Source organism: Drosophila melanogaster, chromosome 3R, assembly GCF_000001215.4.
Source record: "Drosophila melanogaster chromosome 3R".
In the NCBI taxonomy this organism is placed as follows: Eukaryota; Metazoa; Arthropoda; class Insecta; order Diptera; family Drosophilidae; genus Drosophila; species Drosophila melanogaster.
The window spans coordinates 11,547,973-11,568,617 of NT_033777.3; the positions used below are offsets into that span (position 1 = coordinate 11,547,973).

At 42.9% G+C, this 20,645-nt stretch overlaps 4 protein-coding genes across 9 annotated transcripts, besides 1 other annotated feature; 2 read left to right on the forward strand and 2 right to left on the reverse strand.

The window, feature by feature from the left end:
- The first annotated feature begins 6,172 nt into the window (after nucleotides 1–6,172).
- CG14708 (uncharacterized protein) lies at nucleotides 6,173–6,897 on the forward strand. The gene has a single exon (NM_141825.2). The coding sequence runs from the start codon at nucleotides 6,217–6,219 to the stop codon at nucleotides 6,832–6,834; it is 618 nt and encodes a 205-aa protein (NP_650082.1). The 5' UTR covers nucleotides 6,173–6,216; the 3' UTR covers nucleotides 6,835–6,897.
- Nucleotides 6,898–9,803: 2,906 nt separating this feature from the next.
- On the forward strand, nucleotides 9,804–11,905 carry CG10898 (uncharacterized protein). Its single transcript, NM_141826.4, has 3 exons — nucleotides 9,804–10,392; nucleotides 10,454–10,712; nucleotides 10,785–11,905. The coding sequence occupies exons 2-3, from the start codon at nucleotides 10,463–10,465 to the stop codon at nucleotides 11,555–11,557; spliced, it is 1,023 nt and encodes a 340-aa protein (NP_650083.1). The 5' UTR covers nucleotides 9,804–10,392; nucleotides 10,454–10,462; the 3' UTR covers nucleotides 11,558–11,905.
- An 18-nt stretch (nucleotides 11,906–11,923) lies between these two features.
- fabp (fatty acid binding protein) lies at nucleotides 11,924–19,082 on the reverse strand. 3 transcript variants are annotated; one of them, NM_001032008.2, is made up of 4 exons: nucleotides 18,946–19,082; nucleotides 16,468–16,739; nucleotides 12,880–13,233; nucleotides 11,924–12,820 (listed from the first exon to the last, which is right to left on the reverse strand). In NM_001032008.2, the coding sequence occupies exons 1-3, from the start codon at nucleotides 19,013–19,015 to the stop codon at nucleotides 13,102–13,104; spliced, it is 474 nt and encodes a 157-aa protein (NP_001027179.1). In that variant the 5' UTR covers nucleotides 19,016–19,082; the 3' UTR covers nucleotides 11,924–12,820; nucleotides 12,880–13,101. The 3 variants fall into 3 exon arrangements, with proteins under 3 accessions (NP_001027179.1, NP_001027181.1, NP_001027180.1); NM_001032010.2 differs by lacking the exons at nucleotides 11,924–12,820; nucleotides 12,880–13,233 and adding exons at nucleotides 16,086–16,399; nucleotides 16,812–17,139; NM_001032009.2 differs by lacking the exons at nucleotides 11,924–12,820; nucleotides 12,880–13,233 and adding an exon at nucleotides 16,086–16,399.
- Nucleotides 11,924–19,082, reverse strand: sea (scheggia). 4 transcript variants are annotated; one of them, NM_001032005.2, is made up of 4 exons: nucleotides 18,946–19,082; nucleotides 16,468–16,739; nucleotides 12,880–13,233; nucleotides 11,924–12,820 (listed from the first exon to the last, which is right to left on the reverse strand). In NM_001032005.2, exons 3-4 carry the CDS (start codon nucleotides 13,203–13,205, stop codon nucleotides 12,193–12,195), a joined length of 954 nt encoding a protein of 317 aa, NP_001027176.1. In that variant the 5' UTR covers nucleotides 13,206–13,233; nucleotides 16,468–16,739; nucleotides 18,946–19,082; the 3' UTR covers nucleotides 11,924–12,192. The 4 variants fall into 4 exon arrangements, with proteins under 4 accessions (NP_001027176.1, NP_001027178.1, NP_001027175.1 ...); NM_001032007.2 differs by lacking the exons at nucleotides 16,468–16,739; nucleotides 18,946–19,082 and adding an exon at nucleotides 15,254–15,320; NM_001032004.2 differs by lacking the exons at nucleotides 16,468–16,739; nucleotides 18,946–19,082 and adding an exon at nucleotides 15,128–15,320.
- A 1,300-nt stretch (nucleotides 19,083–20,382) lies between these two features.
- Nucleotides 20,383–20,645: part of a mobile genetic element that runs on past the window's edge.

A 20,645-nucleotide genomic window follows, 5' to 3' on the forward strand; every position in this document is an offset into this window, starting at 1 on the left:
GCTATTTAGTTATCATGGCTAAATATTGATAAATCCCCCACATTTCAGTAGCGATTTCCACACGATCCCCGAGTTGAGTTCGCTCCCCAAAGTGTTTTTCTACGGACTTTCCACTCCTGCCGGCGATAACATTTCATCTGCCCCCGGAGGACGAGCCGCCACGCCTCCCGAACCCCAACCACATCCTCGCTTTCACATATTTATGTGTCACATGGTCAGTTAAACTTGTGCATTGCCTCTTCCGTTTCGGTGTGAGAGTGTGTGTGTGTGTGTGTGTGGATCTATTGATTTATGGCCAACACACACAGCACACCCAGCAACTGATGAAGGAGCGAGATAGACTGAGAGGAAAAACAAAGAAAACTGCATGCGATAGACTACAACAATATTTATTTATACTCGACACAATAATTAATTACTTTTCTTCATCCGTTTGTGCAAATAACGAAACTAACTAGGCGAACAGTGCGTTCCGCAACTGTAGGGCGCCTAAGTGGCTGCAACGTCTGATAATTGCCTGATAAATTATTCAATTTTCTTTGGCTTGTGGATTAGGCATATTCCATTCCATTAATAGTTGTTGGCAAGTGTCGATTGCTCTAATGGACATTGGCTTCATAGAATATTGAAACGCACTTGACTTTTGCTCGGTTTTTATGAAATTTGCATGGATTCTGAATGGGCAAGGCATATATATAATATATAATTAAACTTATTGATTCAAGCGAAGAATAGAAATGTATTATTAGAAATTAGACGTTGGCATTGCCTTGCAATTAGGCAGGTATCTAATTTATGTATTTATAGAGAGATAAAAGTGTTATTCAAGGAACTTTCCGACTTAGACGTACACTAAAATCGAAGGCCTTTAAAAAACCAATTCATTCCATCTGCTCTCTTTTAAAAGATTAAACTATTTCTCAGCTTTTTGATGATGCACCAAACTCTCAATTTTGGTTCTTTAAAGTCCAGTCCAACATGCACATGCCACATGAATTGCTGCGAAGCACTGTGATTTATATTTTTCGCACGCACTGTATATGCAAATATAGTGGCCACTGCGGGTGCACTCGATAATCCCATGCTTAGCCCCACTCGGCCCCCTTTTCCGCCAAACGAACTCAACACCCCGGAGGGCATTTACATAGATGGTTGAGCCGGGAGTTTTTGGCCAGCAATGGAAAGGACGAATGGAAAGGACTACGGAGAGGGAACTGGACAATATTCAGCATTCAGCCGAGCATAAGCATCTGATATGCATCAAATCTAACTCAATTGCTGGACCGAAGAATAACCAGGAAATACTTGCGACTCGAGCTGAGGGAAAACTTTGGTTTCTTTGTATGAGGAATCCTTTCTCGTTTTTCCTGGATGCCAATCCCCCTGCCCCCTGCCCCTGGCACAGCTCCTATGCCTAGGGCTACCCAATGTCCTTTGTCCGTTTGTCCACATGTCCGTTGTCGGCTAGCTGATGTCCATCTTCAGTCGACATTTTCCTTTCATTTTCACAAGTGGCTCAGCTTGGCTTTTTATATTGGCATCCTGATTCAGCTGCTGGGTTTCTGGAATCCGAGTGAAAGGTGGTGGAATGCGGTATCCTGGCCGAAACTCCGCTTTGGCTTTCTATGCAAACAAAAACTCGTCGCTTTGATATTTACATAAGCCTAGACATACAGACATATGGGAGCAAGAACACACCCCACACACACACATACCACTTACCCACACACACGCACACTCATGTGTTTGGCGAACCAATACATAGATGGCCATATAAAAATATGCACATGGCCATGGCTGTCACTGCTCAGTCAGTTGTTTTCATGCCCTTGCCAAATGTATTTAAATTTTTGTCAGACGTTTGCATAGCTATATATACATATGTTATATATATATATATATATATATATATATATAGAACCATTCAATAAAAGTTTTATAACATTTCAGGCGAAAGAGAGAGCTCGTTTTTGCCCTTAAATTGTTACTAGCACCAAAAAAGACCAAATCAAATTTTATTTAAATTCACATTAATTGGCTCATATTCCATATAAAGCTTTCCATTCAAGAGTATTCTATACATTTTAAATCTTAAATTTTAAATGCATTTTGCTGCATTTCTATGCTATTACACATGTGCAATAAGCCAAGAGAAATTACTAATGGCCAAAAGCTGGGGAGATCCTGCAGCTTCTTGCAGGGGAATTCGCATATCTATGGTCACATATATTTCGTGTAAAGTGGTTTGTTTTGAAGACAAATGTTCTTGGCAAGTCTGCGTGAAATGCTCCTAAATTCTATTATCGAAGGACTTGCGTTAGTGTATTTAGGGATTCGACGCTCGAATCCTTTCAACCCATCCAACTGCCGTTGTTGTGTCTGTCGCTTCTGCTCCTGTGGCTCCTGCTCCTCCTACTTCTGCTCCTCCTCCGGCTGCTCCTGCTCCTGATGCTCCTGTCTCTTGAAGATATTTGGCTAAAGGCTTTTAGGACAGCTCAGGACTCGTTCGGCTGTTAGTTGCCGCTTCCAGCGAACATAAAAATGCCCTTAAAAGCAACAGAGACAAACGAAGGACGAAGGACTAAGGACTCTCGGACGAATCTAGGCGAATAAAACGAAAACAGCCAAATATAAAACTTATACCGAAAAGGGATTGACGGATATAAATGGTGATATGACCTAAGGTCATTTGTATAAAATTAAGTTGAACATCATAAAAAATAACACACACACACACAAACACAACAAATGACAAAACTTGCCCGCAGCTAAAAGTGGGCGTGGCCGGGAGGGGCCATAACGCCCTACAGTTATTTCGGAGCTTAATCAAAAGAAAAAAACTTCAATTCGATTTACAATAAGCCGGTCGGCGTGGCGCGTACAAACCGGAAAAAGAAAAACTAAATTGTGATTCTTACAATCGGCGAGGGAAAGTTTTCATTTATTTTCGACCCCCCGCTCGTCCGTTTCCGCTTTTCCGTTCAGTCGAGCCTTGCCTCGCTTTCCTTCCATCTTTAATAAACATTTTTATGCCGTATGCTAATAAAGATTCTGCCTCTCGTCGCTGTCTCTTCTCTTGCTTTTTTGGGGGCCCCAGAGCTATTTGCCGAGCTGCCGAGCTCCTCCAGAGCCCCTCCCCCCCACCTACCACCCATCCATCCACTTTTAATATCCAGCCACGTATGTCATGGTAAGGAACCATTAAACACAAAACACAACGGAAAAAGTGGAGTGCGGCGATGGCGGCGGTGGAAATGTAGAAAAGTGGAAATGGAAAAAGGGCCAAAGAAAAGCAAAGCAGCGAAAAAAAATTATGCCCCAGACGCCGCTGAATTTTAAATGAGCCTTTATGGGCTTCATTTCAGCGTGTAAATTATCTCATTTGTCAGCAATTGCGCTGTGTGCGTGTGCCCCCGTATCTATGTGTGTGTGCGTGCATGTGTGTGTGTGTGTGTGTGTGTGTGCAAGTTCTAGGCTTTATAGTCGTGTATAGGGGCATATAGTGCCCCTGTCCATATGAGACATGTACTCAGCCATTTGTAAAATGATTCAATGACGTCTCCTGGCATTTAATGAGATAAGCACTCGCTTGGCCCGATAAGATTGCGTGGCATGGCAGCAATATACAAAACGGGTAGCATATAAATACGATATTTAAATATAGATGTCGTTCATCATAGAAGCAAAGGAGTTGATTCATTAATTCCGAGACTCCACTTGAATTACAGCCAAACGATGTCTTGTTTTTGGGGATTAACTTTGGCGCGACGTTTTCTTTTGTTTTTTTTTTTTGTTTTGTTTGTGCCACTGAAGTTTCACAATTACCGAAATGGCTTATACAAAAAAGTTCGTTTATAAACCACTTAGATGTGACATCCAGAATAAAAGACAGTACTAACATATTTCCAGTGAGTAGCAAAAGTACCTTGTAAATTGTTTTTATCAGCTTACAAGCTACTTTGACTTAAATCCCTCCATGTGTCCCTGCTCATTTGGATTTTTAGCCATTTTCCACGCTATCTGCCATATGATGGGTGTATCTTTAGAGCACTTTAAAAGATTTAAGAGATGTGTTCAGCAAATTGGTTTATTAAAAAGCTTTGAGTAAATATCAAATGAGAGATGGAAAGTTAAATTAACTTATCTCTTTATTAAATTAGGATTAAAAAGTAGATTCGAAGTTGTTATTTACTTAAGTTCATGCTTACAGCATGCTTACAAAGCACGATCGTAATACTTTTGCTGGCCATGATAATCCTGTTATGATAAGTGAAACAATCACATTCAAATGAATTCGTATTTGACTTTTGACCAAGAGTGCGGAGTGGCAAGTGCGGAGGGATGCCTGATTACTGGCCATCTAAAAGTCAAAACTTTCGGTTGGCAGTAGCAAGTGGATGCAACAGCAAGTTGCGACCGCTGATTGCATGTCGCCTTGGAAAAGCTGAAAATCGTGTTTCCGTTTTCGCTCGGCCAAAACCGACTTTAATAGCAGCTCAAGTGGCGAACGAGAGGAACTTTTTTTGTTGGTTTTTAGTTAGTTTTTTTTTTTTATATTTACTTTTTCCGTTTTTCTTCTCTTTTTTCAAGGAGGAGGGCAATGGAAATATGAAAGCTATGTTGGAAGGAAAAACGGCTCTCAAAAGGATGAGAAGAGGAGCACGCCATTCTGCATTGATGATGCTGCAGGTTTTCCTCGTATTTGGAATCGATGATGTGTGTTCCCGAATTTTATGAGACAACCTTCGCACACGCTGCCATATAGTAAATTTATATCCGCTCGAACAAAGCCCGCGCCAAGGGGATCAAGCTGGAGGAGCTGGGGGGGAGCTGGAGTTACGGTCACGCCGGGCCGGAGACCCAGACCCACCTTTTGACAAGGGCATAATTAAAGCATAACAGCAACAAAAAGCAGAGTGGGCGGGGGCATAGGATACGTTAGCGCCGCCCACTTCGTCCGCGACGAATACCCACCAACTACGGGGTGAAAACAGGTTGTTACTTCCTTGCAAACAAGGTTCCGTTACCGTTATGTATACGGCCACATCTACATCTGCATATATATGCATGTCGGTGTGTGTACGTACTACGTACTACGTAGCTATGTAGCGTGTGTATGTGTGTGCTACAGTTTTGGGAAAAAATATAATAGCGCTGCAAATGAACATTTTATTATCTCACCACTGGCGCGCACACTTAAGGGTTTTTGGGGCTGGGTAATATAAACATAAATAATTAATTATGTTTTCTTATGCACCATAATAATGTGCCACGGAAAACGCTGCTTAGAAACTAGGCAACTAAATTTCAAGGAAAATTTCTTAGCAAGTTTTGACAATATATTTCACTTTTACACTCGTTTCGAGTATAAATTTCTTGCGGTTGATAAACAGATTTAATTAAGTTTCTATGTAGTTATTAAGACAATTTCCCAACTATCTGTCACTTGAAAGAGCAACTTTTAGCAATAGAACCGCAAGTATGAGCATCTATAGATTCGATTCAATGTTTTCGACTTTCAATTAAGAAAGTTGAAGTGACGAAAGTTGCGATTGCTATTCGGTTGACCGCACCTGTGGGCACAGTATGTGTGTAAGTATGTGTTGCTGTGAGCTTGGCGTATAAAAGAAAGCACGTTATTGCCAATTTAACTTACATTGTGCATGTGTCTTTAAACAAAGATTTATGTACCCACTTGCATGCACGCCGTTGCCCAGAACTCGTTGCTCCAGACCCGCGATTCCTGTGTAGCATATATTTGGGGGCGCGATTTTCGGGGGCTGAGCTCCTTTCGCTGTGTTGGTGAGGTCAGGTGCTCGGGCAATAACTCGCTATGGATGGGTATATGTGGGTTTGGGTTTGGGTGTGGGGTGCCCACTTAAATCAGCATAATGATATGCACTTATTATTGTGGCAAATTTGTTGCGGAAGTGCTGCGAAAACCGCACAGGATGGGCCCCAGTTTCAGGAGTTTCCTAGTTCCCAAGCCAAGATCCTCCCAACAGGACATGCTTTTCATAAATTAAAATCTAGTCAGCCTATGTTTAACTTTCGCACTCAAATAATTCGTCTCAGTAGCCTCTGACTTTGATCTCGGCGCATTAGTCACAAATCAGAAGTTGACAAAGTCGGAGCTGAAAAAGAAAAAAAACCAAATATAATCCTTTACTATAGTACAGTTAAATATATAGTGCAGTATAGCAGCATATCACTAAAATGGCCGAGCAGCATTATAATGCAAATGATTTGGCTTCCGATCCAAATTCGCGTAAATTGAAGTTTGCCGGCATTTGCAAACTAAATAATAACGAGCTGTCGAGTCTCTACAATATCGACAAGTTGACCGACGAGGAGCTGGCGTCCGTGAATCTGGATAGGAGCTCCCTGATCGATGACTATCGTCTACTGCACGAGGTGTCGCAGATGAAGCAAATAGAGAATGAAGCAAATAATATCCCTGCTGCTGCTCCAGCAGGACAACCAAAATCCAAGGAGTTGCATGAGCAATTCGTAAAAGAGATGGAGAAGTACCTTACCAATAAGAAGTACACATTTCCGATGCTCAACCATTTGATCAAGTTAATGAGTTGGGAAGTGGAGCCGGAGACCATTTTCAACGAAAAGGCGTTTCAGATTGATGTCAATTACCATGAGGACGAGGAGGTAATGCAGCTGGAGCCCAATGAGCGTCTGTTTCGTCGCCTCAAGTCCATCTACGATCATCTGGAGGACATGTTCATCAACGGCAATCGCAGAACGGCCTCCGACCTGGTCTTCACCGCAATTATCCGTTTGGTCGACCGCTCTAATGTGGCAAAATATAAAATCATATAATACAGCAATGCTATAAGAATGCTGAAGTTTCTTACAGCTAATAAAAAAAATATGTAATTATCCAACAGATGTTCGTTAAGGGTTATGATTTTCACGATAAACGTGGCCAAAAGAGGTGGCAGGTTCAACTTCTCCTCAACCGCATGTCGATGTCGATTTCTTCATTTGCCTAATACGAGTCGACGCCATCATTAATCTAAAATATGGCTCACATACACGAACCCACTCCCACGCACACGCACACACACACACACACCAAGGCGAGCATGGCGTGCATGTAATTATGCTGGAAACAGTGGCGTGGAAAGGGGTTTTCAAGGGTGGAAGAGGGGGCTAGGTTGTCCGGAATTCGAGTGAGAGGAAGCAGTCACATTGCCACCACAGAGACACACATTTGCGTAAGCCTTGTTAATCGTGACAAAAGCTTATTGCGGGTTATTTGGACTACTTGTTTCGCATCCGGCGCTGGCACAACGAAAATCAACATTGCCACATGTAAATACATACATACGCACACTCACACACACACACGCACACACACATATGACTGCGCACAGAGAGACAAAACACCCAGTATTTCGTACGCAAAGCGGTTACACGCAGTCAGGATTTGATTTCATGTTCGCATGATTAAGGATTTTACGTCGGCCCAGCAGAATGTTTGAAATAAAGGGCTTATGAATTTGCAAAGTGGTTTCCAGCATAATATGCTAATTACAAAAATTCGGTTTTATGTCATGATCTGCAGCAGGCCTTGAAATTTGTTGACGACATGGTAGTATTCAATAAAGATGTTGCTGAAAGTCCACATAATTCACTATACTAATGGCTTAACTGTACTTTAATACTTATCCCTAATTATAAGGAAATTAACGAAATATTTGTTTTGTATATTTAAAGTTAATTTATTATTGACTATATATAGTGTGACAAGTTTCTTTGCAGTATTAATTATGATCTTAAGGTTGGATTGTACTTGAATGTGCACGTTGCTCATTTTGAAATGTCAAACTTCTAACCCTGCACCCATTTTTTCTGTCTGTGTAAAGTTATGTGTGCGTATTGGCCTGTCGGTTGGGCCTGTCATCCAAAAGGGGGAAAGATACCAAGGAGCATGGAAAGGGGGGGGGGGAAAGGAGCTCGCGTCACTTGCACACATAATAAACATTTTAAACATTATTCTCGTGTTAAGCAGCTCCTTGGATTGGTGCTGCCACGTTGCTGCTGTTTCTGCTTGTGCTGATGCTGCTTCTGCTGCTGCTGCTGCTGTTTGATGCTGCTGCGACTACTGCTGCTGTTCGTTTTCGGTGAAATTTACGGGTTTCAACGAATAATGGTGCATGTGGGAAATGAACGTTTTGTGTTCGCTTTTGCCTGTCATCGCAGCCACGCAGCAGAATCCTCGCTCGCACAAACACACTCGCACATTCCGAAACATTCGCCACTTTATCAGCATTTTACTTTAGCCGTTATTACCAGAGATCCACTCACAGTACATTAGCACACCCACACAAATCCAAATCCACATCCGCATCCTCATTCGCACCCAAGCCACCCAGCCACCCACCTATCATTCCACAATCCTAACAAGAACACCACTACATGCGAGTCCTCCGCACGCATGTTGTTAGTCTCAACGAGGTTGCGACTCTCCAAGGAAATTAAAAAACAACTAAAACAAATTAACAATATAATGACAAAAGTCTTATGTGAACTGTGGCCGAAGAGAAGCCGACGATGCCAAGATTTGGAGCAGATGAAGTAGGCCTAAGACGAAGTGAACGCTGAAATGGAAAAGCACGGCGGGAAAAACTTGAGTTATAAGCAAATCCAAATGCTTATATTAATGCTATACAACTAAATTCACCGCATAAGAATACAAAACTTTAAAGGCCTAAAGACAACTTGAAACTCCTGGCCTTTGCAATTTGCTCGCTCGCACGAATTATTTAACTATCTATTCATTAATTTAAACACCTTCAACTAGTGCTGCTCCCAAAGGCATGGCATTAACAATGCATAACATTTGCGTGGGAATATTTTTGCTGTGTGTAGGCAAAACTGAAGAAGCAGTATTAGGTCTCGCAGCTAAATGGCAAATCAAGCATTTGCACAAAATTGAATTACCTACCCAGGCATCCGAGTTTGCAGACCCATTACGACAAGTCGAGCCACCGCATCCACCTTCCCCGGGACGAGTTTCCCCGCCCAATTTCAAACCACCCCCCATTCTTCATACATCCATCCAGTGGCTGAAACCGCCCACGTTAAGTATACGCCATGGATTCGGGGCAATTGGCACTTTTGCAATGGGGCAAACCGGGAATGGCAACAGCAATGCTTTTAATGATGATCGATTTGGGTAAACAATGAAATTTCCGCATTCAAATTTTATTGCTGGCAATCAGCGAGGCTTCCTGCTCACAAACGCACACACAAATGTCCATATGCCGGATGAGGATATTTATAAACGATGCGCTTTAATATTAATCTATGGCGCAACGCCTGTTTGCTGTTTGTCGGCTAAATTCGCAGCGCAGTTGAATGATGCATGTCGTCGTTGAAATTAGCATATAACATGTACATTATCGTATCGTGAGTGTACAATAACAGGCTGAGCAAACAAGTTTAGCGATTTTGTGATTAATTAATTTTCTATAACGGTCGTTGGGGTTTTAAATTTTCGCAGTGGGACCAGGCTGGGCGTTAAATACCAGATGGGAAAATGCATTAGTATTTTATACTAAAGTACTGTGCTATGTGCAATTGATGTGTAATAATAAATACGAAGCAGATTAGGTATGATTCCTTAAAATCAATTATTTATTCAGGCTTTGCATATTAGGCCATAAAAAGATATAGTCGAAATATATTCCCAACTGCGATAATTCGAAACTAGTGTAAAGGGGGCCTTATCGAAGTAAACAAACCCGCAGCGTTGCCAGATGCTGCGCCAAGAACAAAGTGGCCACTCTGCCCTCTATTTACTAACAAAATTACTTGTTCTTGGCCGCACTTGCAAATCAATTAGGCCATAAATGGCATTGCAATAAATGAGTGTGCACCACCTAATGACCCATCGATAAACGGAGCTGTTAAGTACCGCGACGAGAAGAATAGCGAACAGCTGGCGCAGACGGAGACGGAGACACATTCCGATGCACTTTCTCCTGAAGAAAACCCGTCGAGCGGCTTATTTGACATCCATTTCGATATCAATACAGAGAAATAGAGAGAAATAGCAAGAAATAGAGGCCACAGCACCACCAGCCAGCCACCTGTGTAGCGACAACAAGCGACGAGCTGCAAAAACAACAACAAAAAGTTGATTGCCATCGTCTTGGCCATTTTATTGGGCATTATAGCCGCAGTCAGTCACATACCGCCCGTTCTCGAGTTCGCCACGATTGCTTAAACTGTTTGCGTTTGCAGAGCACAGAGCACTCCAAAGAATTCGTAATTTGCATATATAGAACCTCAGAGATATATGCAGAGATTCCGACTGGGCGTAGCATGTTCAGCGAACTGAGTCAGCCGCCTTGAAATTTAGCGCTTAAAGTGAGTTTCAGAAGATACCAGTTGTGCTTTGAATTTCTAACGTCTTAAGTGGATCATTTAGCAAAACAGGATGGCTTCGATTGTGGAGAAAGTGCGTCGCATTTTGGACTCAAAAGATCTGGGCGACATCACAACGGAACTGTGTGACTTTTCTCTTAAGGAACAGAATGCCACCGCCGAGGCCCAGGGAGTACAGCCCTCATCCGCATCCGATTTTGTGCCCATTCTTGGACAGACAGTCACCTATATTGTGGCCTGTGTGTTGATCAATGAGCACGACGAGCTTCTGATGATCGAGGAGGCCAAACAGAGCTGTGCCGGTGAGTAGGAAATTCCGAATGTCCAAAACCACAATTCAAGAACCATCTAACACGTTGCACTCTATTGACCAGGCAAGTGGTACTTACCCGCTGGTCGCATGGAAAGGGGCGAATCCATCACGGAGGCAGCCGCCCGGGAAGTTTTCGAAGAGACTGGTCTAAATGCCGAGCTGACCACTCTATTAGCGGTGGAGGCCGCCGGTGGCTCTTGGTTCCGCTTCGTGCTCACTGGACGCATCACAGGCGGCCGACTTAAAACTCCTGCGGATGCAGACGCCGAATCGATTCAGGCGAGATGGGTGCGTAATCCCAAGGAAGTACCTCTCCGAGCCAACGACATACTCAGTATCATTGAGATTGGAAGGGCGTATCATCAGGGGCAAAAGATTGCCATTAGCCCTTCACCCTGGCATGGGACCATACTGCCCACACGTTTCGCCCACAAACGTAACTATCTGCGGGTTCTGGCTGTAGCCAGAAAGCGAGCACACAACTCGCTGAACATCCTGGTCAGTGAAAAGAACGCCCACCACTTTCCCACGGTCGAACTGCATCCGAATCGCAGCCTGCACTCTACGCTGCGCAAGTTCATGATTGAGATTTTTGGTGCGGAGCTGCCACAGCATCGACCACATGGCTTACTTAGCGTGGAGCACTCAGCTTCGGAGCAGGAGAACACTGATGGAATATGCCTTAATCTGCTGGTGGCTTTCCGACCGCCACTGGAGGAAATCTCGCTGATCGGCAAGTGCATTTGGCAGGAACTGGGTGCGCCACTTGACGAGATGCTGGGACGTATCGTCAGCAGCAAGAACGCATCCATTCCGCTGAATGTGGTGCGCTAAAATGCCTTAGACTAGAGTAATCTGTCCTTATTTATGGTGCAAGCAATCTATCCGTTGTTAGTTGCAATTAAAGATAGCAGATGTCTGCCAGATGTCCGACTGTAAGGCAAATGTTTCCCTCCTTGGTGCTAAATAGTGAATTACGTAGATAAGTCTCTGCCAATCTGTCATAAAACGCCTAGAAGTAATCTTAACCTCTTAACCCATTCCCCTTTCTTGGTGAAAGATCTAATCTGAAGTTTACTCGTTTGCGTAGCCTAATCTATTCTAGAGATTTACTTAGAAAACTGTTTACTATTATATAGTACCAATTAAAATATTCACGTTTTCATGCGAACTAAATAATCCAAAAAGCCTTACCTATTTCATCCAGTCTAGCTATGATTTATATGGGAACTTCAAATAGACTCTTCAGATTTAATTCAATTTTTAAAACAAGCTGTATAATTTCTATAGCCACTTACCCATTGCGGGTATAGAGTGTATATAAAATGCTTTCTTGGAATATGTCACAAAACTAGAAACTATTGCAACAGTCGACTAGGGAACAATGGGAACAGAGGAAAATGCACGAGTGGGTTTTTTGGGGTAGAAGGATGAACTAAGTAACTAAGTCGCCAAGCCGAATCGCCGAGTTACACCCACACCTTGTTGAACAGATCCATGAAGGAGTCGTAGATCATAAAGGTGATGGCCACATCCAGGCACACACGACCTAATCTTGGCACGGTGCCCTTGTAGAAGGCGGCGGGACCTTCGTTCTTCAAGATCTCCACCGCACAGTGGGCAGTGTTCTTGTATTTCGATGCTTCCAGACCCTGCATCCTCGTCTTGACCACATCCAGCGGCGTATTACCGAACACAGAGGCTGCTCCGGCGATAGCTCCAAACACTCCAACCACCAACTTGGGCACTGGCTTCGTGTGATCGTCACCCTTGTACAAATCCTTAAGGGACTCCAGTACGAAGAAGCGAATGGCCTGGTTGGAGCCCTGTTTCAGAATGGTGGGCGTTAGGCCCTTGTAGATACCAGAGATGCCCTCCGACTTGATGATTTGGCCAACGCCGTGGGCGAATCCCCTGAACTTGGGATTGCCGCTGCGCTGATCGTTGATGAACTTCACCTTGATGGTCTCCATCGGGGTCACTGCCACGATGGCCTCACATACGCCAGCTCCTAAGCCGCAAAGCAACTTTCCGGAGTTGCTCAGTTGTCCTCGGGAGTCCACGGCGTTCGATTTCAGGAATTCAAAAGCACCGAATCTGAAAGTTATCTTTTAATCAGCAAAACATGAACTATAACCAAAAGTTATATAACTTACCTCGCCGCTGACTTAGGAATGCTGCCGTAGACGAGCACACTGAGACCTCGGTAGAGACCCAGGAATCCACGTTCTCCCACCGTCTTCTTAACGCAATCAAAGATGCCGTTGTACTTCTTCGCCGCTCCCTTCTCGTCCAGCTGCAGTTGTGTCTTCACATACTCGGTGGGATAGGTGATGCAGATCTCGATGCCGCCCGTAATACCGCCGGCGACGATGCCCTTAAGGCCCACCTGGCCGCTGTCCGCAGCCGCCGCTCCGTGCTCCGTCATCCACGGACGTCGGCGGTACGGGCTGACAAGGGACGCGAAGGCGGAGCGATCCATGCTGACTGGGTGTTAGGTGGGGAATTAGCTGAAAGAAAATAGTAGAATTCATTTATTGTACTGAGTGAATTCCAGCTGATTTCTGTCCGATTGAATGTTATTTATATCCTATTGTTGTAAATGGATCAAAATAGACTCGTTCTGCGTGGGTGCGCGGATTTCAAAATATTCCCCAAAACTTGTATGAAAATATGGCATTTGTTCTTCATAGATAATGATATCTGAAGTATTCCTTATCATCTATTTAAACAATTTAACTATATCTGTGACGTACAATCGTGAACCGCGTATCTATGCGAATATCGACCTTAATTATCGTATTAAATGTTTGTTTAATTGCAGTTCTGCTCTACTAGTTATGCAATTTCTATGAGGAAAAGAATTCCACTTGGCTGGAATGGCTCCAGCGGGCTCCAATTTAAAGTTAGTAATCAATGCCATTATCATAGGTAACTTCCCATTGTATCGTTGACTCTCTTTTCCCCCAAAACATATTCATTTCACCTTGGGGACAAGGTTCGAAAACTGTGAACGAAGAGTCGACAAACTAACACAAACAGAGCGAAAAACCAAATGTTCGAAAATCTCAATAGTGATTACTTAAGATCGGGTGATATAGTCTGGGACGGTTTGAGTGGGAGCGGTACTATATCAATATCAGCAGGCTCGTTGGTTGTTTCGCTCTTTGCACTTGACAAATTAATATTGTTTCAGTGCGATTACATAACTTTTGCATGACCATAAATTATAATCGCACACAGTTGCAAGTTCATAATTATTCATTTTATGCCGCTGTTTAAGCCAATTTCCGTATCGGTCTGGAAATCTGGATAAACATAAACAATACCCACTGATAAGTCGGCACTGGAAAGTTTCTACCGACTTCCACACACACACACAGACTTCAAAAGCGGTTGATTAAGCCCACACCCACACACTCAAAGCGCACTGCTGTCTGGCAAAAGTCGCGCTTAATTTTTGCTCATGCAGCTTTGCTATCGGGTATTGTTCTCTACTACTCACATTAGAATTCAAAAAACCGAAATAATTATAATTTTGGAAAGCCCAGGCAGCGGTGAAGTGAAGTGGCGATGGGGACAGCGGTTGAATCTCAACTGATCGGGGCTACGAAAAAATTCCATTTTCCAATCGACGAGCGAAAGCGATACAGTGCATCCCGGAACTAACGGACTTTGGATTTTCAGATCCAACAGTCAGCAGTCCGAACAACTCTATCCCAATAGATTTAAAATGGTAGATTCTTCTAAATATCAAACTTTTTGTAAAATAAATTGAATCGATAGACTGAGCACGCTATTCTCTATAGTTCACTGCATCAGGGGCGCACTGTAATTCCAATGGTCGGCGTTTTGTAAACAACAGCACTTCAGCGGTATCCACTCTCCCCGCGCTCAGTAATGTACACAGTAAAATATTTCTATTTTGAAAATCAATCAGAAATTGAAAATAAAAGAAATGATACGTGGATCTATCTAGTAAACGATCCTAAACGAGTAACATACACATACATCAGTTCGATCCTAATAATGGAATATTAAGTTTCTAAAGATTGATTCCACATTGATAAAGGTATTTTGATAGCTATATAAGTGCGTTTCGATTACTTTATGGAGAACTTTTTTCTGTGCAGAGAGTGCGAAGAGTAGCGCCAAAGTAACGTTTTTTTGCTGACACCGCAGTGAAGATCTCTCTTTCTCTCTCTAATCGGAAACCCGTTTGTCCAGCAACAACAAAGTGGACAGAGCTTTTGGGGCGGACTGGAAAAGCTCCGCTGAAGAACAACAAGAAGAACATTTGACTTTAAATTTTGAATGTTAGGTACGCCGCAAAGTAGACCAACATTTTTTCTTTAGCGATTACACAATGAGTTCACACACACACAATGCGCGTAGCCTACGCACACCCACGCGGTAGTTTTATCCAGGTTATCAGAGCATTTAGTGCTACACTAATAAAATCGATAACGGCGCTTTTGCTTTTTAATTTATAACGCCCAATTGACCAACAATTAAGTGTCTACTATTTACCGACTGACGCAACTCGGCGTCATGCGGATACACGTAGTTCTAACGCCGCCGGCAAACGACGAATGTTAACAAAAAAAACCCGGCGAAAGTGTGGCCGTGCTGCCAACTGTCCGCTGATAACGTGTGCGCTTGCGCCAGCCCCCAAATGCAGCAGATGCCACCCACCCACACTTGTGGCACGCACTTGCAACAGACCCCATTCACACGAACAGTGCAAAAGCCCCAGCAGCATTGTGTTTTATACTCAATTAGCAAGAGCAAATGCATCGCAACGGAAACGGAAACGCGTGGGCAGAACATCCGCAGCCCAAAAGCAAATCAGAGACCATTCAGACTTGTGCCTCTTCTCTTTATACATACAACTTCAATAAACGATACAATAAGAAACGATAGTAAGAAACATGCTTTCTATAACCCCAAAGGTGGAATTTCTTTTAACAGTTTGAAATTTGAAACTTTATAATTCATATCGATTCAAAAATATGACCTCCAATTGAAAATGTAATTGAATTTGGTATTCTCGATCCCTTTAGCCATTGAAAATATGACACCCTACGAATTTCGGGATCCTTAACGATAACTTTCAAGCCAAACTAAAATATCTGGCATTGTTCGCCTCACAAACAAGCCACTTAAAAATTCTTTTTTAGGTAGGAACTAAAATTATTTCGATGAAAACACGTTACTTGCTTACTCACAAAACCGTAAATTTGGGAAATAGTTGGAAAAATGCCAAAATATAAATTTATAACTAAAACTAATATAATTTTGATTGCTGTGTCTAAGCTTACATTTCGTCATTAACCTAAGCAACAACAAGCTTAAAAGCGAAGTGTAAAAGAAAGTCGGAATGTTTTAAAAGCACTTCAAGTAATAGTTTATTCAAATGCATTCGGAAATTGGTCCCCGAGTACGAGGAGTATTCCCACATACACCGACTGCGGGTGTACGGGTGCGATTATAAATTAACATTGGGCAGAGCGTGCAGTTCCATTTGATTTGGTTTAGTTCACTGTTAGTCAACAAGAATATTGGCTATCTGAGTTAGTTTTAATGCATGTAGTCGTATGGATATTATAGTTTTAGATCAGTCTCTTAGACGGCCTTGTAGACGCGCACGCACTTAACGTTGCCGATGGTGAGGGTCTGTGGGGGAGGCATTGGATCAGTTAGGTGGGTGTGATGATATACGGCAAGGTATAGTAAGCGCTTACGGTGATCAGCTCGTTGTCGGTGAACTCGCGGACGATGGTGGTGGGCTTGTCGCCCTTCTGCTCCTGCGTCAGCTTGTTGCCATCCAGGGTGATGATGCTCTTGACGTTGCGACCGTCCAGGGTCTCCTCGTCGAACTCAACGCCCAGCTTGAAGCTGATGGCAGAGGTCTTGAAGGTGGAGGTGGTAGTCAGGGTGTAGGTATCGCCCTCCAAGGTCACCTCCACTGTGGGGCTCAGGCTGTTGCCCATCTTGCGCGTCACCAGACCGACGCCTGCAAGTGGAAAGGGAAAAGAAATTAATGAAGTTCCATCTCACGAGAATGTAAGGAAATCAAAGATCGCACCGAAAGATGAATGATGGGGCAGACTGCACATAATTGAATTAGCCCAACAAAGTTGGGGACCCCAAAGCGCTCACAATGCAAATCATATCATATTTAATTAAAAATAATAAAGCCGAGCCATGAAGTTCCCTGCAGATTCCGTTCCGCTGTAACGTCAAAAGTCGTGCTCAAGGTTAACGAACAATGCGGGCCGTCGTCTCCTCCCTCATCCTCATCTCCGCTCTTATCAATTGGCAAGCCCCTCCATGCATTTAAATATAGATCTGGCAAAGCACCACCTTATCTCGGTGCAGCATTCCATATATACATATGTTGTTTGAGGGCAGAACTGTGAATATAAATGCCATTCAAGCAGTGTAAATATATATTTTACTGGCTTAAGTGGTCAAGATCCATTTTGCTGACGTTCCAAATCGTAAACCTTTGAAGTGCTGATAATTACCATCGAAAGATAAGCAAAGCAATTCCATCATTAAATGATAACTTAACGATTGTGAACAATCAATCGTGTTTAAGTACTAAAATTTGTCACTTAATTTTATGGGACTTGTAATTACTGAAATACTATATGCATGCACGTAGCTGTATGAGTAATTTTGCATTTATATTTTTATTTGAAAGAAGTTTCGCCAAATGAAACGTTGAATCAAAAACAAAGTGTGAATCACTGGTACCTTACGAATGTGCCAGCAAATAGGGCACATGTATTATTTCCAATCTAGTACATTGTCAGACATCAAACCAACAAGTGGTCCAATCAATTATGTTCAATTATGTATGGACCACCACCAACTTGTTCTTTTGTCCAGTGCCCTCAAGTCAAGTGTCAACTGGCGTGGCGCGATAAGTCGCCAGGTTCCCACTCATGGGAACCCAGCAACTGTACCAGAGATCGATTTATATGCATCGTATATGACAGGAGAACCTTGAATAGATTAGACTGGCCTGCAATTGCGAACCGTGGTCTATGATAGGGGTGGCTGCCCAAAGTGCAAAATCCGTAATCGCGCCTAATTATCGTGCCTTTTGCGACATTGTATATACTACAAATGTGTGTACATAAATAGGCATATAGTTTATCGCATTTATATATGTACGACAACTGATAAGTGCTGCGAGGCCCCAACGGCAGGTTGATTTTAGATTTGTTTGGGCTTGAAAATTGAGAAGTACGTGGCTTTCGGACCAAGTCTACCATTAAACCGAAGCCGCAAAGTGTGTAGGCGAAAAGTTCTGACGAACTGGTGGTCTGGTAAATAAATCTGGACGCCCGTCTCTGGTTACCAAATGCCACTAGTCCCTATGGCGCGTCTAGACAGGAAGCGATGGTATTGATCAGTTTTAGTGGCACCATATAGTATAATCACGATTGCAATAGAAATTGCACTTTGATCGGTAAGAGAGTCGAATGTGTCCTATATGTAGTTTATATCTGGTGTTTCATTGTTGTCTAAATTGACAGCCGGGCAAAGATCATCGCAGCTATAAAGCTTGTAGTCTAGTGCAAAGTTCACTGCGAGACTTTCTCCCAAAATCTAGTACACAAATAGATAAAACCTGTCGCAAAAGCTAATGGCACTATGATGATTTCGGTCCCATGGAAAGCTGACGGAGGTGACTCAAAAAAGGGGAGCAAAGTTCAGGCCCCACACTTAATTAGTTTTTGGGTTTATGACTACCGCAGATAACCATTTACGGATTTTATACTGCTTGTCCTCCGATTCGCAACTGTAAAGTTGAGAAAGAGGGTGAGGTGAATAACTGGAGCACGTTTTTATTGCTGCAGATGTGCATCTCTTTCTCTGGTCCTATTCTCTATTGATTTTATCTGACACACACATACGCACATCAGCAGATTCAATGAGGTGTCAATTTATGCATGTAGCTAAACTATTTTAACAGTCGAATTCATTCATAATCTTCAGTTGATATAACATTTTCCGGAAGACATTTACTTTTTTCCCTCTCGTTTGGCCAATGAAACTTTTTGCACACTAGTGCGAAAAATGCCGGCCGGTCGATTTTCGGTGGCGTGTTTTCGGCTTCTTTTCTCTCCCTCCACTCCCGCTCTCGCTCTCTCGAGCACTTTGGTTTTCTATTTTTGATGCACTGCGAATTAGTTTTGGCAACTTACCCAGCTCCTTCATGTACTCATCGAAGTTCTCGGACTTGTCCAGCTTGTACTTCTTGCCAACGAAAGACATTTTTGGAATATTTGGTCTGTGTTCTGCACAAGATGTTCACTGTTGAAATTTTCTGAGCGAATGAAAAGCTCTGCGGCGTGCCGGCTGTTATATACTTTCGCGTTGCGGCTACGGCATTGCCAGATGCAAGTTAATGGCCTCTCGCTCTCATTTGATTCGCTCTCGTTCTGCGGCACGGCTTTTGCACGTTTCCTTTTTGTTTGTCTCACAAATTAAAAATTTAATGATGTGGCATCGGCTGAGCATCGGATTACCAGATGCAAAGCCAAGTACAGCCGCCAAGGTATCGAAATGTCGGCGCCAAGCCGTTGGCGCTCTTACAAAAAGCAGCTTTTTTAGGCGCTCTCCAAAAAAAATATTAACGGTTCTATGGGGGCCACCACTCCCCCTCACACCGCATATTGGTAATGGATCGGACGTGTTACTGCCACCCAACGTCTGACCAGCTCCTCCTGCTCCTCCCAGCACCCAAGCACCTTCACCTTGGCGCGATCAATTGGCTGCAGCCTTAATTGGTTCAAAAGCACCGGCCTAATAACGAACGCCACATTGTCATGCTGACAATGGAACTGCAATGTATCTCGCATTATACAGTCAAAACTTGCCTATTTTGGCGCGAACTTTAAACTTTTCTCCGAATTTCAGATTACGCATTGGGAAACCCAATGTGTGCAAGTAAGGAAGGGGAATTTATTTGAAACCCAGACTATCTCACTTTGTAGTACAAAATTATTATTAATATAATATCAAGATTTAAAATTTTAACATACATACACACGTATATTTTATTTAAAAGGATATCCGTTATCCAGGTTTCTGAGTCTCGACTGTTCGCCCCCCATATATTCCGAATTAGTAGACTTTTTTCTGTGGGTCAGTGGCACCATTAAAAGAATCTCCCGAGCTTCTACATTTTACCAATGTGTATAAATAATTTTCGACACAATTCGTTTATATTATTGTTATGAATAACTCTTGATAAGTCGCCGGTGAATTGTAATCTAATCGAGGACTTCCTTCCACCCATGGTCAGGCAATGCAATATTGAGATTACCCACGATCTCCATAAGCCTGCCCATCCCGTGGGAGGGCCCACCTACATGGATACCGACTTGTTTGTTGCTAAGCGTTATCTTATTAATTCAATTAGTCCATGATCCCGCACCCCCCTCACCGATCATCCTTATTATTGCATTGATCGTCATAAATAAAAGAGATTACGGGGGTTTGCCACGAAACATACTTATGTACATAATATGTACTACATATATTATTTATGTATACCAATAATAAGTAACGTCTTGATCAATACAAAATATGATATACTCTCAGTATATCTTTATATATATACTTCTTAATGTGTATTATTTACTGGAGTGGAAGAGCCAGTCGAGCTTTTTTAGTTTCGCCAGTGACTTGAATTTGACCGACGAGATGTGGGCCCTCCAGGTCAGTCCCCGATTTAGATGAACTCCTAGGTAGCAGTGCGATGTGACATTGTTTCCATCAAAAGTCAGATCTGTGCAAGTTCCGGGCCGCAGGGTAAAAGTTACACAGGCTGACTTCGAGGAGTTAATGGCCACATTCCATTTGGCAGTCCATTTTTCGACTGCATGCAGCCATTCCTGGA

Excerpts from the sequence above, each read along its gene's own strand:
- CG14708 (NM_141825.2), top strand. The coding sequence starts at position 6,217 with ATGGCCGAGCAGCATTATAATGCAAATGATTTGGCTTCCGATCCAAAT.
- CG10898 (NM_141826.4), top strand. The coding sequence starts at position 10,463 with ATGGCTTCGATTGTGGAGAAAGTGCGTCGCATTTTGGACTCAAAAGAT. Across the intron at positions 10,713-10,784 it reads GGCCAAACAGAGCTGTGCCG|GCAAGTGGTACTTACCCGCT; the intron begins GTGAGTAGGAAA and ends TCTATTGACCAG.